General features: G+C 37.9%; 1 protein-coding gene across 4 annotated transcripts; it reads right to left on the bottom strand.

Moving 5' to 3' along the window:
• Nucleotides 1-545: 545 nt before the first annotated feature.
• Nucleotides 546-24446, bottom strand: TRABD (TraB domain containing). Of its 4 annotated transcripts, none has more exons than XM_025176801.2 (10): nt 24176-24262; nt 17714-17776; nt 16593-16671; nt 15034-15200; nt 14334-14474; nt 11880-11990; nt 10333-10472; nt 6706-6878; nt 5433-5544; nt 546-3865 (listed from the first exon to the last, which is right to left on the bottom strand). In XM_025176801.2, the coding sequence occupies exons 2-10, from the start codon at nt 17735-17737 to the stop codon at nt 3688-3690; spliced, it is 1125 nt and encodes a 374-aa protein (XP_025032569.1). In that variant the 5' UTR covers nt 17738-17776; nt 24176-24262; the 3' UTR covers nt 546-3687. The 4 variants fall into 4 exon arrangements, with proteins under 4 accessions (XP_025032569.1, XP_025032570.1, XP_007444085.1 ...); XM_007444023.4 differs by lacking the exon at nt 24176-24262 and adding an exon at nt 24277-24446 and having other exon boundaries at nt 547-3865; XM_025176803.2 differs by lacking the exon at nt 24176-24262 and adding an exon at nt 24277-24446 and having other exon boundaries at nt 3726-3865; nt 5418-5544.
• Nucleotides 24447-26059: the final 1613 nt, after the last annotated feature.

Below are 26059 nucleotides of genomic sequence, written 5' to 3'. Positions count from 1 at the left end.
GCAACTGCTCTCTCCATCTCAGAATAGCCATTTTAATGTTTTGTGGGATGCCAAAATCATTTAAGCCAACTCTGAAAGGTGATTTTAGGGGGGAAAAAATCTTGATTCAATGCAGAGATGGAGAATCTGTTGCTTCCAGAATTTATTATATAACAGCAACTGTGTCTAAAGGGAGTATTAAATGTTGCAACACAAAAGCTGAAGGACCCTGACTTGTAGTGTCTTATCACTCTCTACTTGCACTATGTATTAGTTCACACCACAGTGGAAAACTGGAAAAATCTATTGTTTTTATACATCAGTTATTTCCCCATCCCCTTATTTTTTTACACATTTCTTTTACATTATTTTACAACTTATAGAAGCAACATTTCTATCCATTTCCCTTACCCTGGATGCATAGGATATATTCAACCCATACTGAAACAGCTACATTAGAATGAAAAATTCAAGACAGAGACTACCCCACCGTATCTATTCACTGCATGGAGTAGAATTCCCGGATCTACATCAATAGCCAATACATTTTTTTTTTAAATAAAACACACACAATTTATTGGTAAAGATGAGATACCTGGATACAGGTAATTTTTATTTACTTTTGGCAAGTGGAAATACATATAGCACAGCGTGCCTCATGTCTGTCGTTAAGCATTAATCCATTCAAGTTAAGGTTTGTATATGCCATGTACCTTGTTTTAAATCTCATGTAATTAATTACCCAATTACAAATACTTCAAAGTAAACATATTTAATCTACAGGATGAGGAAAACACAGACTGAGTCCTATCCATGTTTACTGAGAACTAATTCCGACTAAACTCAATGGGAGTTATTCCCCAGTAAATAGAGGACTGTGGTTGAAAACTAAAAGTGCCACAAACCTGTTCAGTGAACTAAGATGTAAATGATAATACTCTGATAGCTCCTCCACTCCAACCCTAATTCCCCAAATAGTAGAATAATTTTCACAGAATGTCCTTGTAAACATTTGATTCAGCTTAAGTGTTAAAAATTGAAGGAGACTGTAGAATTAACACAATTACTCTAGTCAGGTTTATTAAACACTGCTTATACATGATACCTTTAAGCTGAATTTCCTTCTTCATCCAACCATCTCAAAAAGCAGTATGAAGAATAGTGACATAATCTTTGCATCTTGTGTTAATTTGTACCTTTAAAAACCAATCCCCCATCATTTCATGAATCAGACCCTATTCTTGTTCTGACAGGTTTATCATGAGGGGAATATACATAGTTAAGGCTGTTTCTTCCCCCACTGTATAACTACTTGATTTTTGAACTCAGAAGATCCCATATTACGGATCCATCTTCTCCAACCTTGCTGGCTCGGAATGTTAAGAGAAGTCCCATGCATCTCAAGTATACCAGTTCAGAAAACTGCTCTAGATACTGCAGTACAACTGATTGGCACAATCCCAGAGCAAACAGTTTCTAATGCAATTAACTGGCAAGATCAGGTTGCTGTTTTTCAGGTATAACAGCAGTGCACAGTGCCATTAAAAAAAAAAAAAAGAAATTAAGCTTCAATTAGTGATATGTTTCCCCTGCTGCTGGAGAACACAGCCCATTGGACTTTGGTTGGTGTACCACTACTATTAATTTCAAGAAAACTGTCTTAAAGGCTATCCTGACCTATGAATGATGAGATGGCATTTCTCTATTGCAAGATCAGCAGCAAGAAAACTAAGGCCATTGCCCCCTTAAGGCAAGCACTAAGCATAGGCCTGATCCTTATAGTCAGCGGTGCTCAAGTCCTTCAGTGGGACCTAAGCACACTTCCCTGTTCCAGATTATGCTGAGTGAATAGGAGATAGGCACAAGAACCTTTCAAAAGCAGGCTTCCAACAACCCTCAACAGAAAGTTCTGACTCCCATGTTTGCTATGTTAAATATGCAGAGTGTGGATGTTACTACAGGTAGTCCTCATTTAGCGACCACAATTGGGACTGGCAACTTAGTTGTTAAGCAAAGCGGTTGCTAAGTGAAACCGCAACTGTGCTTACGATCTTACTTCAGCTCTCCTTTGCTTTACAGACCTGTGAAAGTTGTAAATGTGAGGATTCATCACAAAGTTACTTTTTCATCACAGTCATAACTGCAAACGGTTGCTAAACGAGGCCTACCTGTAATTTCAACCACTAATTGTTCACTTCCACCCATCTTCCCAAAAGTTGAGGAGAAGAAGAAGTAAGGTTATAAACTTTTTCGGCCAATTCAACACAAGTTGTAGTCCTAACAACATGTTTTCAGTGGGCTGATTAATTATTATGATTTTTATGATCTGTGGGGAGGACAGAAATAGGAGGACAGAAATACACATTCCTAAGTAATCCTAATGGCATATAAACATACATGACAGTTTTTTTAAAAAAAAATGTGATGTTAAAAAGTTCAATTAGTTGAAAAGTACCCATAATGCAATGTTAGCAAAATCCAGACAGTTTAAAAACACTAGTCTCTGTTAAAATAACATTCCACTTATTCTTTTAATTGGTATTTTATTACATTCACATGGAATTGTGATAATAGCTCACATAGTATTCAAGAAATGAAGGATAAATTCAACATACACAGCTGTTCCAGATTTATTTTTTTCCAAAAAGGAGGAATGAAAGGAATGAAAACGTTTACAGCATAAATGTATATTTTTCTCAGCAATTTTGAAACACTGACATTCATGCCAAAAGGAACTGAGAGTCCTGTAAACTTAGGTTTTCTAACAGAAACTCAAAAAGGGGAAAAAAAGGCAGATAGACTGCAGCTAAATTTTTCATTTAAGGAAAAAGAAAAAAAGATTGTTTTGTGGAGGCCTAAAAGCAAAAGCATGACCCAGCCAAGGTTCTGCACTCCTGTATGGGAAGTGTATAAGCCTTCTGCCTATCTGGATTGGACTTTAAAGTGCTTAATTTTGGCTGGATCATGCCCGCTTAGTAATGCTAAAGGCAACTTTTAAAGCGAGTAAGGCTTTCAAAAGATAATGGTTTTATCAACAATAGCCAGCATATCTGTGATATTCCAAAAGTTTGTTCAGGTTTTTTTGTCTTTTAAAAAAGCCACTACATATAAAAGGTTTCTGGTAAGAAGAGATCCTTCTAAAGGTTGAGTTGCTTGGCTCCAGGAAATATAACTCAGTATTACTTATAATGAAAACACACACACCGTATGGGCCACTGTGCTTTCTAATTGGAACACAGTTCACGTATTGTTTTCCGGTTCCTTTGACAGACAAATCAAGGGTCACAGCAAACCCAGCATTTCTCCCGTGCAAGCCTCAGCGATGAGAAGAACTGTGTTGCTGCAAGGCTTCATTCGTTTTAAGGGTGCTTACTGGGAGTTACCAGTGGATCATGTTGAAGAATATTGGGCATATTGTATTATTTCGTCATTACTGTATAAATATGCTACATACACATAATAATATAATGTATGTGTACATACTCTAGGTACCTTATATTGACATATATGTTTATGCCACACATTTTATTAGATTGATAGGAAAACATTTAATTATTTAGATCACAGCTGGTGTAGCACTTAATGCCAATCCACTGATTATGCGGTAACTCAGCATCGGAACAGACTTTGGGACAAAAACTCTCTCTCCTTGTTTTCCAGTTTTACGTGCATTCCATTTTGTCCCAACCAGATGCAGAGTCTCCCAACTCAATGCTGAGATTTTACGTCTATCAGTTTCTGAAGATAGTTCTGTGCAATGGGCACAGAAAGAATAAACCGAACTGTCCTGTGTCCCATCCGATAGCAGCCGTAGCCCACCAGTCCAAATACTGTAGCCTTTATAACAAACTTTAGGATTTTACTGGAGGTGGATGGAGGAGGCACACTGAAACAAGGAGAAAGGGAGAAAACAAACTTACCATCCAAATTAAGTTATCAGAAAAGTGACCAATTACCATTTACACCAAATATTATCATAGCTGCCATTAATTTCATACCTCAGGCAATGTACTGAATCCTCTATATATTGCCTTTTTAATTCAATCAATAGCTGTGCAATTATTTCAAAGTTACCCAGGTAACAGCTAATAAGATTATAGCAGAAAGGATTATTTTGCCCACTATTAACGTATGTTGGATAGCAGCAAATAAAATGAACTTCAAACTCTTCCATGTCTGTATACTAAGAAGTGCCCTTGAGCTTAAGATAATTTGCAGCCTTAGTTACTACATACGAAAACCATCCTGTACAGATTAGGCTATCAACAATAGTATTCATTATCCCTCCAGAGATAAGTGATAAGAAACCACACAGACATTTGCTGAACTCCAACTTACATCAACCCCAGTCAACATGCCCAGTGATAAGGGAAAAATAAGAAAAATGGTCCAATATCTGTAGCTTATTTACAATGATTTGATTTCTGATGCCACTTTCACTTTTACAGTGATTCTCCAAGTTTAAAGGAGCAGTAACAATAATTTCTTCCAGTTTTATTAAGGAATTTTCCCCCCACTTTGTCTTTCTCTACCACAGCAATCCTACAAGTGTGGATAGAGAAAAAATGGAAACCAGAGCTGTCTGAAGTTCAGAGTAGAAGAAAGGGCAACAATTATTTGGTTCTCTTTGTTTTTTCCCCAATTTCACTCCCATTGATTGCAATGGGGAGGAATTATTCTATAACAGTGCCAAGACTGACATAGAGCTGCAGGTCTAAAGGATGGATCCTTCTGACAAATTCAGAGAATCCCTTATCAGGAATTCTGGGACCTCAACTTAATTCATCATCAGTTAAACTGCTTCACTGAATCACTGGATTGACTCCTAATCTGGTCATATTATATGTAGACCCATGAAAATCAGCAGGGCTTGAGTTAAATTTCCATGGGTTCCACTCCAATTAACCAGGGATTAATCCATTACAGGTAGTCCTCATTTAGCAACCACAACTGGGACTGGTGAAGTGGTTGCTAAGTGAAACCGCAACTGTGCTTATGATCTTACTTCAGCTTTCCTTTGCTTTACAAACCTACAAAGGTCATAAACGTAAGGGTTGATCACAAAGTTACTTTTCCATCACCGTAATAACTGCAAACGGTCACTAAATGAGGCAGTCGCTAAACGAGGACTACTTGTATTTACATATCTGTGTTTATAGGTAACATATATTTTTTGTCAATGAGAAGCTTTTCTGATTAGATGTTGATGTCTCACTCCTATTGCTGTTTGCAGCCATTTGTTTCATGTAAGAAATTGTATAATAGGCAGTCCGCCAAATACTGATTTTTGAGATATATTTCCTACCTAGCTAAAACCATTTTAGCACAACTAGGGTGATCTGTAATATTATAATTTGCACCTATGCTTTTTGTTTGTTTGTTCTTGCCTCAAGGTAACTGCAGACATTATAACTTATAAGAAAAATGACTAAACCTACCCGAGAGAGAATTACCTCATTATTTCCTGGATATTCAAATCAGTGTTCCAGTTCTTTTCAATCCCGGGTACATGACCCATACCGACCACCCCAACTACAACAGAAGGGACACATCTTCTAGGTTCAGCTAGGATGGAGAGCAAAAAAAAACAACCAATGGCAATATCAGTGTTAAATGATTTACATTATTGTATTAATAACAGGGGGGATTCAAACCAATGCATCATTTAGCCCAAGTCAGCATGGCCAATAGTGAAGGATCTTGGGAGTTGTAGTTGAGCATCTGGAGAGCCAGAGGATCTCCAATCCTAATCTACTGAAACTGAAAGCAATTCTCCCTGATGCCAGGTTTCAAGCTTAGGTCACCTGCCTCCAAAACACAAGCTCTAGCATTCAGCTTCCACTCTTTTCCCCTGTCTATGATAGATGTCACAGGATAAACATTCCAAAGTAAAAAGAGGAAAAAAGGAGGAGGAAGAGGAGATGGAGGAATATGGCTGCCAACTTTCTTGATCACAAGGGGAAAAAAACCCAATTAATTTATCCTATTATGATCTTGCTTGAAAAAGTATGACAGTAACTGGGTGGCAAACATTTGGATCACTGGGTTAATCTATTGTCCTAAGTCATAGTTTGTTCAAGGCTTCTTAAATAAGCTAAATATACAAAACACTAAGCTAAAACATGGTATGTAAACCATAGTAACTGGGTTGATTCACTGGGCTAAGCTAGAATGTGAATTGCTAAGTGCAATGTGTGAATCCAACCATTCTAAACTGTGGCTCATGACTTAGCACATGTGGTTTATTCCACAATATATGGTTTGAAAATTATGGTTTAGCATGATCCCCAAAAACATTCATTGTCACATCCACAAAAAGAGAGAGATGCAGCCTGGGGTTCTTGGTCACATGTAGACATGGGTATGCCCTCAGTGTTCCTCCAAATCTGACTAATTATGATTCTTAATGTGACAAAGTTATTAAATACATGCGTAACCATATTAATGCTGATTTTAAACTTAAACTTACTGCTTCTTGGCCTTTTTGACTAAGATCAAGAGTGTAAACTTAAGTTACATTTTGATTTGATCATCTTTGATAATCTAGACAAAGGCAAAATTGCTAGCTAAGAAAGTTATTTTTAAAGCACTCCATAAATTTAACCTCTTTGCTTAAGCGGACTCAACTGTTATCTCTATAGATTGGTTTAGATTTCTGAGAAACAACGGAGTTGAAAAGCCACTTTCACTGTAATATATATTTTGGGCTCAAACACTTCAGAATACCTTCAGAAGCACGAGGTAGTTCTATTCGTTTTGCAGCTTGCTTCAGCATGTAGGTCAAGTAAATATCTCTTTCGGAAACTATTGTTCGGTGAAGATCTGGAAACTCTCCAATCATCTCTGCCATCATTTGCTCTAGTAAATCCTTTTGTTTACATTTCTCCACGTCATCTTTACTGAAACAAAAATGTCTCAATGTCTACATTATGTTCTCAGGAAAAAAAGACAGTGGAAACTGGAGACTAAAACAGTTACAATGAAATGATAATTAATTTAGAAACTGGTGATAAGTGTGCATCTAAGAGTTAATCACAGACATTAGAACATGTAGGGATGATGTAGCCATTATCTTCTTAAAGATTATCCAGCCCAGTGCATTGCTAATTCACTTTCTTTAAACAACAGAAGACATTCATTTAATAAGCAATAATTAACTACCTGGAGTAGAACACATGACAGTGTTTTCCTTTTACTACAAAGTAGTTTTGTAAAAAATTCTGGATAACTGATGTCAAAAAGAAATGAGTAAGCTGCTTTGGATGTTACTTAGAGAGATTTCTGAGGAAAAAAAAAATTCTATGGCTTAAGATGGAACTTATATTGAATGAAAAACTACTGATTAATATTATTTCAGATCAAAAGTATAATATTTTGTTTATTAATCATTAAAATTATTTCAGGTATAAATATTAAAGAGCTTGACCAGGAGGTGTCTACAATGCTTTATATATATTAAATTTTACCTAAAATGGTACCAAAATGGTACCATTTTGCACCAATAACTGTTTTCTCGCTGATGCAACTGAGCTATTTATTTCCCTGAAAAACAAGTTCAGATTGAGACTTCCGACTTATAAAATATTAATTATAAAGTAATGTTTTATAAAATATTGAGGGAAAGGTCTGGTGTTTTAACTGTAATTAGTATAATATCAACCTGAATCCGAAAATATTCCAGATGTACACTTTATTAAAGCATTCATCATCTGCTACAGGGTGTAAAACAGGCAACAAATGGTTTCTATAACACTCAACTCAAGCAAAATCAAGCATAACCCAAGCTTCCCCCCCTTTCCACCAATGCTACAGAAATACCATTCTAATTGCTATAAATTATCATTTCTGTAGTTTTCTACATAGTCTGCTTTTAAATGTCCTCTTTATGCTGGAATTGTGGATTTATGTCGTTTATTTTTCTGGTGCTACCTCTTAAGAGCATTACTTTAAAAAAAAGGGTTTAGAAATGTCAAATTATTTAAGAAACTGTTCAATTAGATCAGTGTTTCTCAACCTTGACAACTTTAAGATGGATGGACTTCAACTCTCAGAATTCCCCAGCCAGCCACACTGGCTGGGGAATTCTGGGAGTTGGAGTCCACCTATCTTAAAGTTGCCAAGGTTGAGAAACACTATTAGATTGAGCAGTAATAACTGCAATGCAATGATGAGATTACGAAGAAAACATTGAACGCTTTGCCATTCACATCTGAATGCTTGAACTTGCAAGAATCCTCCCCTTTCAATAGTGTGCAATACAATCTGGACATCACAACTGTGGAAAAATATGCTTTAACTATGGTGGTAGTAATATAACCTAAATTTATGTAATATCTTCCTGCAAGAAAAACAAAAAGAAAATCCTTTGAAAAACTGTATGAAAAATGTTGTGCGCATTCTTTGCATACAGTTGAAATCTGGCTCAAATCTGAAGCAAGTTGGGCCAGAATTGCTGGCTGCAACCACAGTTGTAAACAAACTTGGGAGGCATCTCTATTGCCAAGAACGGGCAACCGAAAAATAATAAAGCGGCTGTTATCTTACTATGCTCACAGAGCGAGTGGGAGGTGTAGATAAGTAAAAGGATACAAAACACATTCTAATTATAAGATATCGTTCCTTTGGAGAGAAATTTAGCCTTGCTCGGCTGTTAGTTTTGTGTCGCACGTGATACAACTGAAGACTTGACGCTGCTGGGACGCCAAGAAGGGGCACACCAGCCACAATTCCTTAGCAATTAGACTTTATTTCACAATTATTCCAATATCAGCACACAGCCAAGATAGGGTTCCACTGGGGCTGGTTTGCTATTTAAGCTCCTTGTGACGGAAGAATTTCTCGACTGTCAGATTCAGAGTTACACAAGCACAGCAAGAAATGAGATGAAGTTTTGGGTTGATAACAGCCAGAGGCATCCACAGGGCAGCAGCTGAAAAAAGATGCACTGGGACACAAATACTGCAAATACTGCATCAGATGTCAGCATGCAAATACGTATGGCTGCAATTCAGATCAGGGCCCAGCGTGTCCCTGCCATCGTTTTTGAGTTTCCTGCGGAGGCTGCTCAAACACCAGACTTCCCCTTTGCTCTCAAAGCAGTTTAGATACTGCATTGTGTCAAATCCCACCTCAACTCTGTCCAGGTTAGAACACTGAACATTGCTCAGTGAGCATGAATGGTGACCCTGCAAGTGCTTAGAGATTTTTTTTCCCCATCATTTAACACCGCTTCCCTTTTAACATAGCTGATACTGTACAGCAGTGTTTCTCAACCTTGGCCACTTTAAGATGGGTGGACCTCAACTCCCAGAATTTCCCAGCCAGCAAGGACTTCTGGGAGTTGAAGTCCACCCATCTTAAAGTGGCCAAGGTTGAGAGACACCACTGTACAGATAATTAAAACAATTGTAAGAGCGTTATTGGTTAAAAGGCATCAGCCTCAGTCCAAAACTCCAGCCATTCTGATGCTTGAGACGGATTGATATAATTCAGATTGATACAAGCCCAAGGTCCTATTCAACTAAATAGATGCACACATAAAAATATAGAGGTATTTTCATCCATAAACTAAATTTTATTAATCTGAAATTTTGGCTGAAATTGCTGGCTTTATCAAATATACTTTACATAATTAGATCACACAAAGTGGCCATTTGTGCCTTTTAGTGCAAAATATTTTTAAATGCTTAATTACATTGTACTGCTTTAAGTTAATTTTTAGTTAAAATTCTTTTTAAATACAGACTCTCTTTTTCCAGAAGTAAAAACAAGAAGGGCAACTTGTTAACCTCTGCAGCGGTTTCCACAATTTGTTAAAAGATAATTCAGACATAGCTTCTATTTGGCTCGCTAGCAGCATTCTACTATTTCAATTTTCCTTAATCTTGTGGTAGAACATTAATCCTCAGACAGCCTTTCTAAAAAAAAAAAATTCTCTGAATGTAACGTTCTCTCACATGCTGATTTCTTAACAACACTGTCATCCAGCATAGCAATCCTTTATTTATATTCTAAAGTTCTGCTTACCGGGTGAACTTTGCTCTTCCTGCTGGAATAAAGATTTTGTATATGCCCTTTTTCATGCAGTGCCTGTTCCTGCCTCTGGACCATTATTTTTTTTTTCTGGCAGCTGTTATAAAATATTGTATTCTAAACAATAGATTTATATTCCTACAAAGGAGCTGTTTTGCAAACCTTTCCCTGCCTACCTCAACACTTGCCCTTGTTTTGCTACCGAACTGGCACTAAAGACGTGCTATCTTCAGCCAACCTTTCACTAAGTTCAGAAATGCTTGCACAAGCATCTCTTGAGCACTATGCAATCTGTTCACTAATCGCCACACTTATGCCTACCTGATTGGGTCAGACAGGAAACAGAGGCCCCAAGCAAGCTTTACTTTTTGCCAGAGAGAAAGTGCAGCAATGGCTCTCTTGAACGTGACCGGGATTGGTCTATCCCCAAGATGAAACTTGCAGAAAGGCACTTTACTCGCCTACAACAGAGTAGTCAGATTAGCCACTGCATAAGTTTCCATACAGCAAGGAGGTATGATAATACTGACGTGAATATCTTTGTTCGTTTTTATCTTCTATTATAGTAAAGACGAGCTGCTCACTGGAAAATCCTGTCACGGTTCGATAATAATAATTAAAAAAAAGTTTGTATTTTTGGTTCTACAGGACACCCAAGCCAACCACAACCCAGGTTCAAGAGAAAGCTTTTTGTAAATGTGGCTTCCTGACAGCCAAATAACAGCCAGATTTTATACGATATAAAATTAACATAATTTTGGGGGGGCTTAAGCCCCAGGGCAAAGTGAAAACACTGAATGTGTCTTGAAGTGAGCTGAGATTTTTTGCAATTAATAACTCCTTTTTGCAATTAAAATAATTTCTGACTTTCAAAATTGCCAAAAAGTTTTAGATTTCAGACAGCAGAAGGCAACTAAAGAAAAATAACATATATTTTGTTTTTGTACTACATGATCTGAAGAAGCTACTAGACTGGGAACTTAAATATTTGGGATCAATAACACCGGGAGGATTGATCACTTCATCTCACTACAATATTCAGTTGCCAAGATGAGGCAAAATCAGGACACAGGTAGCCCAGGGAATCTGGAACGTTCTTTGGATTCAAGATGCCAATAGTATTCCTGAAAATTTTATAAGGGAACACCACTGTCCAGGCTAAACAAACTGAATGCTGCCTACATTTGCCTCTCATTTTAGTCATCATCCATTAGACAGTTATTACTGGAATAGGTTCAAGGGTGCCATTTTCACCAACATTTTACATCAATTTCCCCTAAGCTTTCATGTTCCAGGAAGGCTTAAAAGCAAGTACACAGAAGTAACGTTAACATGAACAGTAGCATGTCTTCAGAGCAAACAAGGTGATAGGTTTGGGCCCAACTGTGATGCAATCTAACCATCTAAATGTAATCATCTAGCACAGTGTTTCTCAATCTCAGCAATGTTAAGATATATGGACTTCAACTCCCAGAATCCTGGGAGTTGAAGCCCATACATCTTAACGTTGCTGAGATTGAGAAACACTGATTTAGTGCCACAGTTACATGATAATATATGCCAGAATATTTTGAAATCTCTGTAAAATTCCTCGGCTATGTACCAAACCATCATCCTTATGAAGCACTGACACTAGCTGCTGGGATTGAAAGCTATAGAAGAGAAGCATAAACGTTGAGGGATACTTTTTAAAAAAACACTTGTTGTTTTTCAGAATTTCTTTCCATTTTTAAAAACTAGAAACTGGCCCAGGAGAATCTGATGAAATAAACTGGCATCTCCATTTTTTTTTTTTTTAGCTACCCATCTTTCACAATTCACAATATTGTCCCAGGGAGAAAAGTATTGTTATTTTTATTTAAACGCACCTCTTTGAAAGCTTCCCTGAATTCTCCTCCAGGAGCCATTCCTAGTTGTTCCGTGATATGTGCAGAGACTTTCAGCAACAGCATTTGCATCAATCCAGACATGAGCCCATTCTAACATGAGGGAGGAAGAGACACCAATAAAAAAGAATGAGTTAATCTTGAATTGAATAGTAGAAAAGACAAATATAGTTCCATTAACAGTCATGTGAAACATCCATTATGCCGGGAAAGGGGGGAAAAAAACTATTCTACCATTTGGAACTGGCTTACTGCGAAATACAGTTTCATACACACATATAAAGTGTGTGTGTATACACACAAACATACAAAGCCAGTGTGGTGGTTAAGATGGTGAACTAGAAGCACAGGGGCAGAGTCTAGTCCTCCCTTAGGCATAGCAGCTGGCTAGGTGACTTGAGTCAGTCACTCTCTTTCAGCCATTGACCAGGAAGTCAAAAACCATCTATGTACCAACCAGCATGGGACCAAAATGGCAGATTATGAATCATAACATTCAGTGAAGAGCCCTTCATCCTTCAGTGGCTTGATTCAGGCTGATGATAATAATACATTTACATATACATGTAATCCATTAGTTACCAAAAGCCTTTTAGTCATCTGTTAATTTGTTTCCTTGAGGACCAAAAGGGAAGAAAATTGTTCTAAAATTATCTGCCTCACTCTGGCATAATAATGTTTATTGTTTCAACCTCCCTGTCAGAGAACAGCAAGAAGAATTCCTAAAGTAATCAGCAATTAAAAGATCAAACACAACACACAGCTCATTTTCTTGCTACTTAAGACAAAAAGAGGTTTATCTGTTTTTTAAAAATTCTGATTTTCTACTTAAAAAGCATTCCAACAGCTATGTAGCATGTTGCTCCTTTGCTAGTGATGTTATGGTTTCAGCTGATTTCCTTTGTCATCAGACCATACTCGTACTTAAAGACAGAATTTTTAAATGCCATTGATGCATGTTAGCATACATATGCAAAAACTGAACAAAGTTCTGTGTTGCCAGTTTGAAAATTACTAAAATATTCAAAGAACAGCATCAGCAGACCATCCTAACCCTTCAAACAGCTTCCCCTAAAGTCATTTCATTATTATATATTTAATCAGTTTTTTTAACCAAACAGAGCTCTTTATTAACAGAGGAACCCCACCAAAAAGAAAAAAGAAAAAAAAGGAAAAGAAAAAAGGATTACATTTCCTGTTTTCAAATGTAGACTAGAAAATCATCCTGTTTTAGGCACATCATTTTGTAGGCATTCATTGTAGAACTTCTAAATGTTGCAATGTTTTATAATATGCAACAGGAAACAAACTATTTCTTTAGGGTTGAGTCACAAGTTACTTATCACCCACTCTCTGTCCATACTTAATCAGGAACAAGAAGAAATGTTTAGAATATGGAAATCTTGGCTGTCAAGAATATTATATAAAATTTATTATACCAAAGTTGTGAGAAATATCTTAGTTCTGTATCTGTCTGTTGTTGGAAGTTGCACCACACAGTCACAATTCAAAGTGTCAATTTATTAGATTGTCTTGCCAAAAGGATGTGTTGGCACAATTGAAATTAGCATTTTTAAAATTTACTTGAGCTGCATTTGGGTCTCTGTCCCCCAAACTATTTAGGCTATATATTTTAGGGCTATGTAAACTTTTTGGGTCAAAGGGAAGAGGTGTTTCAGGCAGTTTGAGGGTACAAACATAGCTTCTGCATGCAACTCATTAAAACAGCAGCATTTTTTCTCCCAGGATCAAATGACTGCTATGCAATTCTGGGAAAAGGAGCCTTGTTCATATCCCTGCATGCTCTGGAGACTATTTCCTTCTCTACCACTAGAAACAGGTCTTTCTTCTCTCTGCTCCTTGTTTCATTTCCAACCTACATTTCAACTTTAAACAATAAAAACGGGCACAAGGTTCAAAGCATGTCTGAGCAGATGAACTGGGACCAAACCATATTAGCTGTTCGCACAACACTGTAATTCACCTCCATACCCCCTCTGAAAAGCAATGAAAACAGAAAAAGAAGTGAAGTGATTGCTAGACAACTGCTCTTCTGTTGACCCCAGACTTAAGGTTAGAAACACCTAGATAAAGGAAGTAGTTCTGACTGGGGGTGTGAAAAAGGTCCTGGAAGCGATGGGACCTCAACCAATCCTTTCCAGAAGAAACTGGATGTTTATGCTTGTATTCATAGCTGTGCTCTGATGCTACGTATACTTACTTTTTTAACACCTATCAAAAACGTAACCTACTTACGTTTTTGACACCTATCAAAAAAGCTAAAAAAGGAGTTCTATAGTCGGTATCACACTGTGCGGTCGACACCAGCCTCAGATGCAGCAGATGATAAAAGCTAGAGAAATGATTTGTATCTGTTTGTAATGAATTATCTCATACACCCAAAATAAGTGGGTTTGATCACAGAGGAACACATACCTGCTTTATAGCTTGCTGAAGCTTCTCCAGATTGATCTCTTTGGCTTCCTTTAGCAAAGTCCTTTCATCCATTTTTAACATAGAAACTCTATATTGGCACAGCTCGACCACGACCACATCAGGCTGCACCTCTTGTATTGTCTGCAAGACATGGATTCAGTCTCAAACCTACAGACAAAATTAAAAAGAACCAACCTGCAACGTTCTATACCTAGAGTGCCGAATAACCTCAGCAGAGACATCTTTAAAAATGCAATAAAAATATAAATATTGGCATCTTACAATTTTAAAATATCTGAGCATAATTAAATTATTAAAATGATTTAAATAATTTAAACAACCCCCCCTTTTTAAACTTTCTCCCTAGCTTTTCTGGAGTTCTTATAGAAGTCTTCAAAAGAGGGAGGAAACAACCCTTCTCTTTATATAAAGGAAGGAATTCTATTTTTTCTGTATCAGAACTTTTGTCCTCAGAAGGTTTCCACACTCTATTCTTCCTTTTAATCTTCAAAGTTTTATTAAAGCCACAAAGATATAAGCATAGATTATATACTCTATGTAAAGTGGTTTGATAGAAACATGAAACAAAGCTACATTCTCTTCAGCCATGAAGAAATACCTTCCTTTGCATTTTACACAAATATTCAAGATTTCACAGAAGATCATCCATTAAAACCCCTCTCCAAATATCAATAATTACCTTTACTACATCTTTTTTGCTGCTATCGCTGAAGTGGGCAGTGCCAACGACATAAACTTTGGAGCCATCTTCGGTCACAAATTCTGTCACGGTGCTTGGAAGGTTAGGTTTCTTCTGTCTCTTCTTCATCTTCATCTCCAGAAGTATTTTTAATGCATCTGCATCAGCTTTGTGTATGAAAACAGTAACATTCATTCCAAATATTCAACGGCTACCTTTCACAATTCTTCCATCTATACAATGGATGTGACTGGACTAGAACGTTTACTAGACTAAGCTCCATTTGGGGTCATCAACTTTGGGGACATAAAAAAGGAAGGCTCCAGAACGTATACCTAAAACCTTTCCATCCGTTCACTCTTTTTGCGCCCCATTTTGGATCAGTTTGCAGAAGCCATATCATCCTCTCCTGTAGCTTCAGTGCCATCCAAAAAAGCTGGGATTTTGCGTTAAGGGGATTCCAGTTGATCATTTGAAGGCACAGGCAGTTCACAGATGTAAAATGGTTCTATGTAACCCAATTTTGTTGCGTGTCAACAATAAAAAGTATCAAAGACAAGGTGATGTATCTTCATCACATTTGTCATTCTCTATTCCAAGTCACTAAATTGGGGAGAGTTGTTGTTTGCACAGGCAATTTTTCATAAAACACTTACAATTTTAAGCACCATCAAACAAGCTAAGCTACCTGTCCATAGGAATTATCTTGTTTTACTGTCCTAGCCTTTAAATCAAGATGCAGAATACCAGAATTATCTGTAATACACGGTCTCTGTTCAGGAGGACATTATAACTATAAAGTCTTATTTACATCCGTTTTCCTCTACAATGCAAAAACTTTGCAAATGATGGCTGACTCATCATCCTATGAGCTACATAGCTCTTAAATGCCCAGAATCAGCAATGCTTCATCAGTACCACAATTCTGGAATTATCCTTTATAGCAGCTATCTATAGCCAGTTTGAGAAATCTTAAACTGATGAAACTGTCATTATTTTATCTGGGTTTTTTTAGATAAAAATATTCTATTCCATCAAAATAGGTCCGAAACCCAGATTACTGAAGGCAACAGCTCAAAAGACAGAGCAAAACTAACGGGAGCTATTGCTCATCAAATCCTATCTTCCGACCAGCTTTCTGCTAACATAAAATTATTCTAAATGCCTCTACCTTTAAATTATTTTAAGTAAATAATATATAACAAAGGTCCCAGCCAAGCCTGCAATAAGGTTGTTTGTTTTTAGGTGAAGGAGGTTATAAAAATTTATCGACAGTATGTTCTGCACACAGAGACTTTCAGAACACATCTATCACAGTTCTACATAGAACAAAATGATGTGGTTTATTCTACCTTCTCTAATGCGCCTCCTATTCTGATACATGTGCATATTAATCCAAACTGATAGTCTTCCTAACACATCAAACTCAGCCACTTTATGCTACAGCAGTTGTAAGCAAGACTTAACTTTCTTCAAGAAGCCCTAACAAAAACTGCTAATGGCTTTGAAGGGCGACCTATTCATGAAGCAAACTGGCTTTCCAATAGGATAAAACATACAAATATTTGGTGCAATGTCTGAAGCATCTTCTGGCCCATCGCCTTCTGCGTTAGGCAAGCGTGCTGGTTCTGCAGCCATCTATATGGAATAAAAATAAAGAATGCAGAAGGAGAAAGTTTTTTAATTATTATTTTTACACTTCTGTTCACACCACTCAAATTCATTCACAATTAGTATTGGTTGTAGGCTACCAAACAAGTTAACTTACAACCACAATTATTTTACAGTTCGGAAACAGGCTGTAATGGAAGAACACAGACAATTCCAAATGTGTACTGTGCTGACCCAAAAGAAACAATAACATTTTAATTAACATTTTAGCTGTAAATTCACCGAGAATATGGCAATGCAGGCAGGTGAGTTTTTTCTTCCTTTGAGAGGTGAATGGCCTTAAATGGATGGTTCTCAACCTTCCATGTAAATACAGTATTGTGCTGTTTGCCCCCTAAAGTTTCGCGGGATGGAAATCAAGTGCACCCTGCCTTCTCCATGTGAAATGACAAGCAAGGGTACAATCCTATTTCCTTAAGGCAAGTCGGTGATAAATAAAGTAACCGTATTCAGTGTGTTCTATTTAAAAAAGTGCTAAGATTTATACCATCTTTTTATTCAGATGAATGCCTCAAGGTTTAATAACAAACGCAGAGCGGTAGTATATAATGCTACAGCTCTCAAGGTGGAAGGAAGAGCCTTTGGGGATTTCACTGTCACGATGTGTGATTTGGTAATTTATAGTTCCTGGCAGGGCAGCTATATACAAGAGTGTAGCCTCTGATACCTGATTTGCAAGGCCTGGTAGATGGATAACTTTATCTTTAGAACAGTCAATCTTTCTAACTTAGCCTTCCTCAACTTAGTGACTTTGACCCTGCCTGCTGGGTCTTATGAAAGCTTTAGTTCAACACATTTGGAGCTTATCAGGTTAGGTGGACTTCAACTCCCAGAATTCCCCAGCCAGCACAGCTTGAAGTCCACCTATCATAAAGTTGCCAAGGTTGAGAAACGCTGGGTTAGGGAATGCTGCTAGGGTATTTCCATTTTCTGTGTACAACACTCTGCTAAATATACCAGCAGAAGTACTTCTCCCAGCTATACACCATAATGTAATCTGCAGATTTACCTCTTGCTGTTGCTCCCCCTCCATCGCTGGAATGTACCTTACGTTTCACCACTCCAGTAAGATCTATGAAAGAGAAGGGAAGAGAAAAGAGAAGTTCTCAGGACACCGTACTGACAAAGTTTAAAATATGTAATTAAAAAATATCAGTTCAAGCCACTGATCAGAGCTGTGTGTGTGTGTTCCAAGAAGCTTCACTCTTAAATGTCTGCTTAAACCAAGAGTATATAAATCCTGCTGCAAAAGGGATTTAAGAACCATGACAAACGGCCTGTGACTCTGGCTTGATTTCTATTTCTATTTGTTTTTTGGGGTTTTTTTGGTGCCTTCTAGTTAGTGTTGATTCTTGGCGACTGCAAGATTTTGGAAGTGGTTTGTCCTTGCCTCCTTCCTTGGGCTGAGAGAGAGTGACTGGCTCAAAGTCATCCAGCTGGCTTTGTGCCTAAGATGAGACTAGAAGTCACGGTCTCCAGGTTTCTAGCCTGATGCCTTAACCACTACACCAATCTGGCTCTCAAAATAATAATGTTTATTAGTTTATCCAAAATGTGAAAGGAAAAAAAAAGGCAGTCTGCAGTTGAACATTTACCTAGCAACAATTAGAAGACATATTAAGCTTAATCAAATACTGTATACAGAAACCAGTTTTCAACTATTCCCCTCACCACTGCAGAGAGTATGATAGATTATCTTGATGGACATATGCAGAAGCTGTTGCCTAACCAAAAGGGATTGAAGCATTTTTAAAGTCCAGAACAGCCTGATAATGTTTGGAAGGGGCTCGGAGAGACACCTCCCTAATTCACTGAAGTATAAGAAGGGGAGGAGGTAAGCACAATCAGATCTGGAAGATTCTGCTATTATGGCCAATCTCTTACTGTATTATCATTATCATTTTAGCCTTCCTGTGAAGTTGATTTCATGGTCTGGCCTAGCTAGTGGGGCTGACACCTGCCTTCTTCTCAAAATCACACTCTCAAAACACAGGATAGGAACAACAGAGTCTTACCCCAAACAGAAGCGCATTTTCTTGCAAAAATGTGCAAAACCAAAACCAAAAATGCATCTGCTGAAGTGGCTGTAGTCTACAAAAACCTATGTCACCTTAAATGTGTTAGCCTTCAGATGCTGCAAAAATATTTGCTGTTTCTGCTGCCAGCCAACATGGCTATTTCTATTTAAAACACGCAAAGTGCTCAGAGAAATTAACTATGTATTCATTTCAGCAAGTCCTCTAAAACCAAATAATATATCATAGGAGACCAGATAGCTTGGAGCCATCCTGCAAATGACATGGGGGGGAAAGTGACATTCCTGTACAGAAGAAAGAGAATGGGCATCACTATGACAGCAAATCCACGATTCCAACTCCCACGGTATGCAATGCAATGCTACTTCCAGTTCCTTTGTTTAGGTGATTTAACACAACAATACACCAGGAGTTGAGGAGAGGTAGTGTAGCAAACACTAGTTATACACACTCCTTCTAGCCTTTTTGGCACATGGGCCAAAAAGTTTGAATCTGATTGAATCCCAAACAGCTGCAATATAATGGATTTTAGAACACTAGGGGAAATGTCTCCTTCAAGAATAATTATACGTTTAAAGATTCTGTATGAAAGTTGCACCAGGAAGAAACCTTTTCCAAGATTAAAAAAAAAAAAAAAACTATCAAATTTACCTCTAGTACTAATTGCATACAATGTGTCTAAACAGCATCACTGACAGCACATCAAGTGTCCAAACCCATTTGTAAGATGATGCGCCATGCAGTAGAAATTAACATTATAGAAGAAATGGACACAGCTTTTTTTTTTTTTACAGATACAAATGGTAATTTTCTCATTTAAATACTGACTTAACATTCATACTCATACTTAAAATCAGAAATGTTACTGAATGTCCCTGTGCTGAAAGGCATAACATTATGAATAATATTATTTTTAGATCTGCTCTGCTCTAAGGATTAAGTTAATTTCTAATATCCCAGAATGTACTGGATAAATCTGTATAAAGAAACCCAATAATCCTGAAATTGCAAACAATGATTTGCATCAGTGGGACCTAAGCGTGACTTCGCACCTGCTAGGGAAAAAAGCCTCAATTTTCACTACAAATTTGAGCGCTCTGAATTTCACTTTGTTCCTGTTTGGGTACACCCACTGTTTTCTTCTTTCTGGCCTTTATGGAACTCCAAAGTAGTATTTAGTCAGTACTTGATGGATCAGGTTAGGTCCTGTGGCTTGGAAGTCTGACAGGTTGAAGTATAATTTTAGCTAAATAATTCACACTTCCACCGTGACCTTCAACTGTGCTCCTTTGCAACTATAGAGAATCAGTCAATATGTGGCCATCCACAGGTGGTTTCCTAAGCCTGGACATCTTTGAAATCTGCTGTTCTGTTTATTTATAAACAATATATTCTAACTCCCTAAACGTACATAGTCCCTAAGAAACTTTGTCGTAAAATCAAACTTAACAAACTCATGTCTCTTCAGTAGAAAAAGAAATACAATAACAGGATAATCTTTATGAATCGTTAAATCATATTACTGAAAAGCAGGAAACTACTGCAAAATTCAGTTAAACTTGATACGTTTTCCATAAATTCATCCTATCATTTATACATATGCCATTCTAATACAATATGCTATTTCTATTTTAACACCATAATCTCACATGATCTAATTGTTTATCTACAACAGCGTTTCTCAACCTTATCAACTTTAAGATGAGTGGACTTCAACTCCCAGAATTCCCCAGCCAGCATGGCTGGCTGGGGGATTCTGGGAATTGAAGTCCACTCATCTTAAAGTTGCCAAGGTTGAGAAACACCAATCTACAAGTTTGGCTTTAGCGCCAATTCTCTTTGTATAAAATATCCACACTACAGTTACCATATGTTTGCTCTTTTTGAAACTGGATTCTTTCCAATTGTTAATTATCTCCCAGTATTTCTTTGTCAGCAGACGAAAGTTTCTCACTTGATACTGACATTTCCAGAATAGTTCTCATTCATCTTACTTATTTATAATTTTAGGGTCTAACCAAGTTCTGAATCACCTTCTATTTCTTCTGAATATATGAAACCAGAGAAAATTCATATAATGAAATCCCAATTTTCCCTTGTCTCCAGAGAAATATCTGAACCTACTTAAACTGATCTTTATTCAGATTCTGTTTTGTATTTTAAGACAATCTAAACAAATGATTCCTTTTATTATTACTTTGTCAGAGTCTGGCCTAGGCCATTACAGCTTAATTAAATTAATTAAATATGTGTTTTAACATATTCAGTTGAGTTTGAAAATTTTTGAACCATGGTGATATGACATTTAATTTTTTCTAAGTCACCACACTGATTTACCTAGAAAAGGATCATTTTTTAAATGTTAAAAATATAATTGCTTCAAGAAGCAGTCTAGTGTAGGGGTAAAGGCACTGGTCTAGGAACATAATTCAAGTCCACCCTCAGTTACTGAAACTCATTTTGGGACAGTTACACTCTTTCACTTGTTATTGTGGGGTAAAATGGAGATGACAGTGTTTTGTAGACTGCCTTGAGCTCCGAGAGGAAATATGAAATATATGCCTAATAAATGAATGAGTAAACAAATGATAAGTAACAGTGACAATAACTAGCTTAACACATTTCTGTAAAGATCTCATATTCCCAAATCAATTTGGTACTTGAGGTTCTACCCACTCTCTCTTACCACCACTGAAATAGATGACTGTACTACAAGGGTTTTCAAAACAAAAGAAGTAAAATACTCTCCCAAATAGATCATTTTTTAAAATAAACTTTGCAATCTACTATTTTCAGCTTTTGTATAAAAAATTCCCCATGTGACCTCGGAATTGATTGAGCTAAATCAAATAAGAGAAAACAGAAGCAGATCATCTGCCGGTATTTTTTGGTCAAGGAAAGCAGTAGTAATATACCCTTTTGTTATTAAAGGCTGAAAAATACTAACCTCTTCCATTTTCCCTTATTTTACTGTAGAGCCAATGGATAGATCTCAGTGCACTTCCCACTTCATTGACAGGAATATTCAGCTTTTAAATCAGTTTTCTGAGGCATTAAGTCATCCCAAGCCATAAAAAAGACTTGACCACTGCACCATTCATTCTGGATTCAACACAGTGAGTAGTCAAGAGCCCAATGTTCACTTCCAGGAGTCAAGAAATAATTGGATGCTAGAATTAGCACCCTATCAAACTAGCTCATCTTCCCAGGATTTGATGCAATCATCTTTCCAGTCACTGTGAAACCAGTTAGACTACAATTCTTCAACTTAAGATTGTATTTAAGGAAAGAACTAAATGTTACTTCATAAAGTACAGATAGAGTAAGCTGACCAGATGACCTTGTTGTACTTCACAATGTGCAAGAGGGAACTAAATACTTCATCTTGATAATGCTGATTTAGTCACAAGGGTCAACTCTGGATCCTTAAATGCAGGAAACACACATGTGTATCTCTTTGATGTGTTAAAGCCGTCTTCTCCCAACCTGATACTACCCAGGCATGTTGGACTACATGTCCCATTAATGCCAAGGTACATACTGGCCAGAAATGATAGGAGTTGTAGTTCTCACACATCTGGAGAACACAAGATTGGAGAAAGCAGGTTGTAATATACCATATATAACACACATGGATTTCCAGGAGGTGGTAACAGACTGATAAAATAAACACCTTTTTTCCCAATTATTAATCCAAAAAGTTTGGTACCTCTTCTATAAATCTGAAACCTTTTCCAAATGTCATATATTATTTGATTAAACAGGCCAACCTGCAGACTACCCACTTCCAGGTGAATTTCCAATGGTTACAGTTGACCCATTTTCATTCAAGACTTAGTTGACCTGCATCCCTGCAGGAATTAAAACAATGAGGGGATAAGTGTGTTTTCAGAGTGTTTTGTAAGTCAGACCATAGCTAGGTCAGTTTACTGGAACTGGCACAGAATCTGAAAACATCTTGATGCAGAAACACTACAAAGTAAATTATACTTATCAATGAGGATATGAAAAGAATAATTGAGTTTTGGGATAAGCACAATTTTTACACTGTTTAGGAAGCAACTTATACTGACAGGACAAATAAATTCATTAAAGCCACTTTCACCAATCTAGAACATATTTAGCCAGTACTTCCATAAAATATCCTTCCCATAGCAACATTTTCTGATTAACTGAGCAGTTAAATGTGTTTCACCATTTCAAACCTTTCTACATATTGTCAATTACATGGTGACCTGTTAATGTTCAGTAATTTACACTGGACAATATACTGGACACTGTATCATGAACCACTGCACTGCATTAATATAGCCACAAACAAAGCAAAGGTTGCAATATATAAATTTTGGGCATAACAAAGGATAGGAAAGTCAAACCCTGGAATTAGATCACATGAGACTACCTTCTATCCGTGTTGAATTGTAAAAGTATTTAAGGTACTGTACATTACTTTTAGTATAACATTTATGAAATAGAGCATGGATGTATAGACAATTTGAAATTATATACACATACATACACATAAAATGCCAGAGTGTTAAAACATGATACAGTATTTACCTAATATTCTCATGCCGCTGCATTAATAACCCCAATAACTCCAAAACAAGCCTCTGTTATTACAATGGAAAAATTATTGTGGTAAGGGGATGAGACCTTATATTTTTTTAGAACATGACATCAGTAGTAACATGAAATTAAATGCATATTGTTGTGTTACAATCTGAATTTAGTTCCAGCTCAACTCCTTCCACAAGCTGTGTCACTGACAATTTACACATATGGCCGAATCGTGACTTTCTTCACTAAAAATGCTACTACTACAGGGCAAAGGGAATTACACACATTGTTCCACCAACGAAAAGTGAAAAAGTGTGCTGCGCTCTATCTCCAGCAAGCAATCTAAACTGCTTTCGCAGTTTCTGCAAAATAACAAATATTTAGGGAGAGAGAAGAATAGGCAGATAAGATCCCTTTACATTGTCAGGCTTATCCTGTAATATTGTCATTTTCTATCTTCCCTGGGGGGGGGGGGGGGAAGAGGCCCAGAAAAGTTTTCTACAATTTAGACTTCCCAGCGCCATATGCCACTGCCATATTCCTTTGCACAACTTTCCAATTACGCTGCCTCGTGGGAAAACCCCTTCGGAGACTTTTACCTAGATAAGTTGGGAGATGCTGGAAAGGAAAAAAAAAAAAAGTTTAGAAGTAGAACAAAGTAGACATCCCATCATCAAAAATAACGCAAAATAAAGCAAAGCCCGTTTGCTCAGAAACTCCCACCCGGATAAAAAGAATAAAAAGGTTAATTTCACAGCTCCCACTCTTTCTTCTCCCTATCTGGCATCTGGCCATTTTGGAGAAAGGACGGGAGAGGGGGGGGGTGCCTGAAAATTAAACCGATTTGGTCCCTACTGCACAGCCAAAAGCCTTACCGACGACATGCAGTGGACATACCAGGAGCGACTCGGCCAACTCCGGGCTACTCCAAGCAAAAATTAAGCAGGAAATACTAACTACCTCGCCCATTACTTACTTTCCAAGCTATGCCGCTCCCCGACAAGGGAGAAGCCTTGTGCGTAGGAACCACCAGCTGAAACTCAAAGAGGTTCCGGGACCAAACTTAGAGAAGAAAAAATCCCCAAAGGGAAAACGAGTCCTCCAGGAACTCGCGGCAGATCAGTCTGACAACACGTTGTATTAGTCATTCATATGGGGAGGTGGAGGGGGGGGTGAAGTGCGCCGCGCTGCATTCTGGTAGCTGTAGTTCAGCCTTGCTTCCTGCTCCTCTCCCCGGCACGGCAAAGGGCGGAGAAGAGGACGGCCGACTACAACTCCCGAGGTGCAGAGCGAGGCGCATGTGCTGTGGCCGTCGGTGCGGAGGCTGGTCCGTTTACGCGTTGGAGCTTCTCCGTGGGAGGGTTTCTGCAGGGGCAGGGATGCCTCCTGCGAGCTGCAAGTTTAGTTATTCGTTGAATTCGGTGTGTAGAGCCGCCCATTCCTGGTTTTAGGAGCTTTTCTCGGCTGTGTCAATTTCTGTAGAGGACTGTTGAGTAAAGGAGTGTTTCTAACCTTAGCCACTTTAAGATGTGTAGACTTCAACTCCCAGAACTCCCCAGCCAGCAGGCTGGCTGGGGAGTTCTGGGAGTTGAAGTCCACACATCTTAAAGTGGCTATGGCTGACAAACACTGGGGTAACGCATTACAGAGTTGTGATACCTCTGTTCCTTGGCCTCTCTTAGATTCTGTGAAACTAGTGCAAAACTCTGGGCAACCACTGGATGGCAGCAGAAGGCTATAACTTTGTGTATCTCTCTGCTGCTCTCTAGCACTTGTCTGGATTTTTGCAGGCCAGATCTCTTCGTTCTCTTTAACGAACGGGGTAGGATTATAGGTGTCCAACAGGAAGTGCTGGAATGACAGTGATAAGATGCAATCCTAGACACGGATCCCATTCAGCTAAGCCCTCTAAGCCATTTAGGGAATGTTAACACCAACAAAGGAGAGAGAGTCTTTGTGGACCTTCAAGACTAACACATACATTGTGGCAGATGACTTCCACTTATCACTCGATTCCTGAGAGGGGATTTCTGTATTTATGTCCTTTGGGAGGAAGGGGAGGTGACCTAAACAGAGAGGCCAGACAGAAATGGGATGTGAGAGATGTAATGCAGCTGCTTAGGTTCTTGTAAGACAAGCTGTCTCAGGGTGACGTGGAGACTGGAATTTCCCCACTCCTCCCCCAACTTTCGTCCAAAACTACATCTAAGAGTGCTATAATTTTAGATGCATGTATTGTTTTCTCCTTCCAAGTATAATGTTCTACAGTTTAGAACGGGTTCCCTGCTTTGGGAAGCTACCAGTCCATTTGGGTTTTGAGAGGACCCTCAGCCAATGATTGCCATGGTGGCCCATCCACCTGCGCTAGAAGTCAGACAAAGCACTGAGCTGCAGTCACCCATCACTGTAGTTTCCAAGGTTTCTGGGTTTTATGTGGCACTCACCCAGATGGTTGGAAAACTTAATGTTGATGTTTAGCTTGGTAGCATGTTTAGTTTCCTGTTGATTTTTGTTTTTTAATTAAAAGGTTTTTAAAAGCTCATTTTAGGTAAGGCAAGGAGCTTGGCAGGTAACAAGAAACATGGCAACAGGGACAATGTCATTTCCAGGCACTAACTGGAATGATCTGCTCTCATGAAATGAATGTACGAATATTGGAATCCCATCCAAAGGGCAGTTTAATTCATACCTTTCCAGTGATTTCTTGCAGTGTAAAATCAGTGTATTTTTTAATAACAAGGGACTCACAGTGTAGTAGA

This window comes from Python bivittatus, unplaced genomic scaffold, assembly GCF_059951505.1.
Source record: "Python bivittatus isolate LINGU-HERP-01145 unplaced genomic scaffold, Pbiv_v1 ctg000330_np1212, whole genome shotgun sequence".
NCBI classification, from domain to species: Eukaryota; Metazoa; Chordata; class Lepidosauria; order Squamata; family Pythonidae; genus Python; species Python bivittatus.
This window is presented reverse-complemented; position numbering and strand designations above follow the sequence as displayed.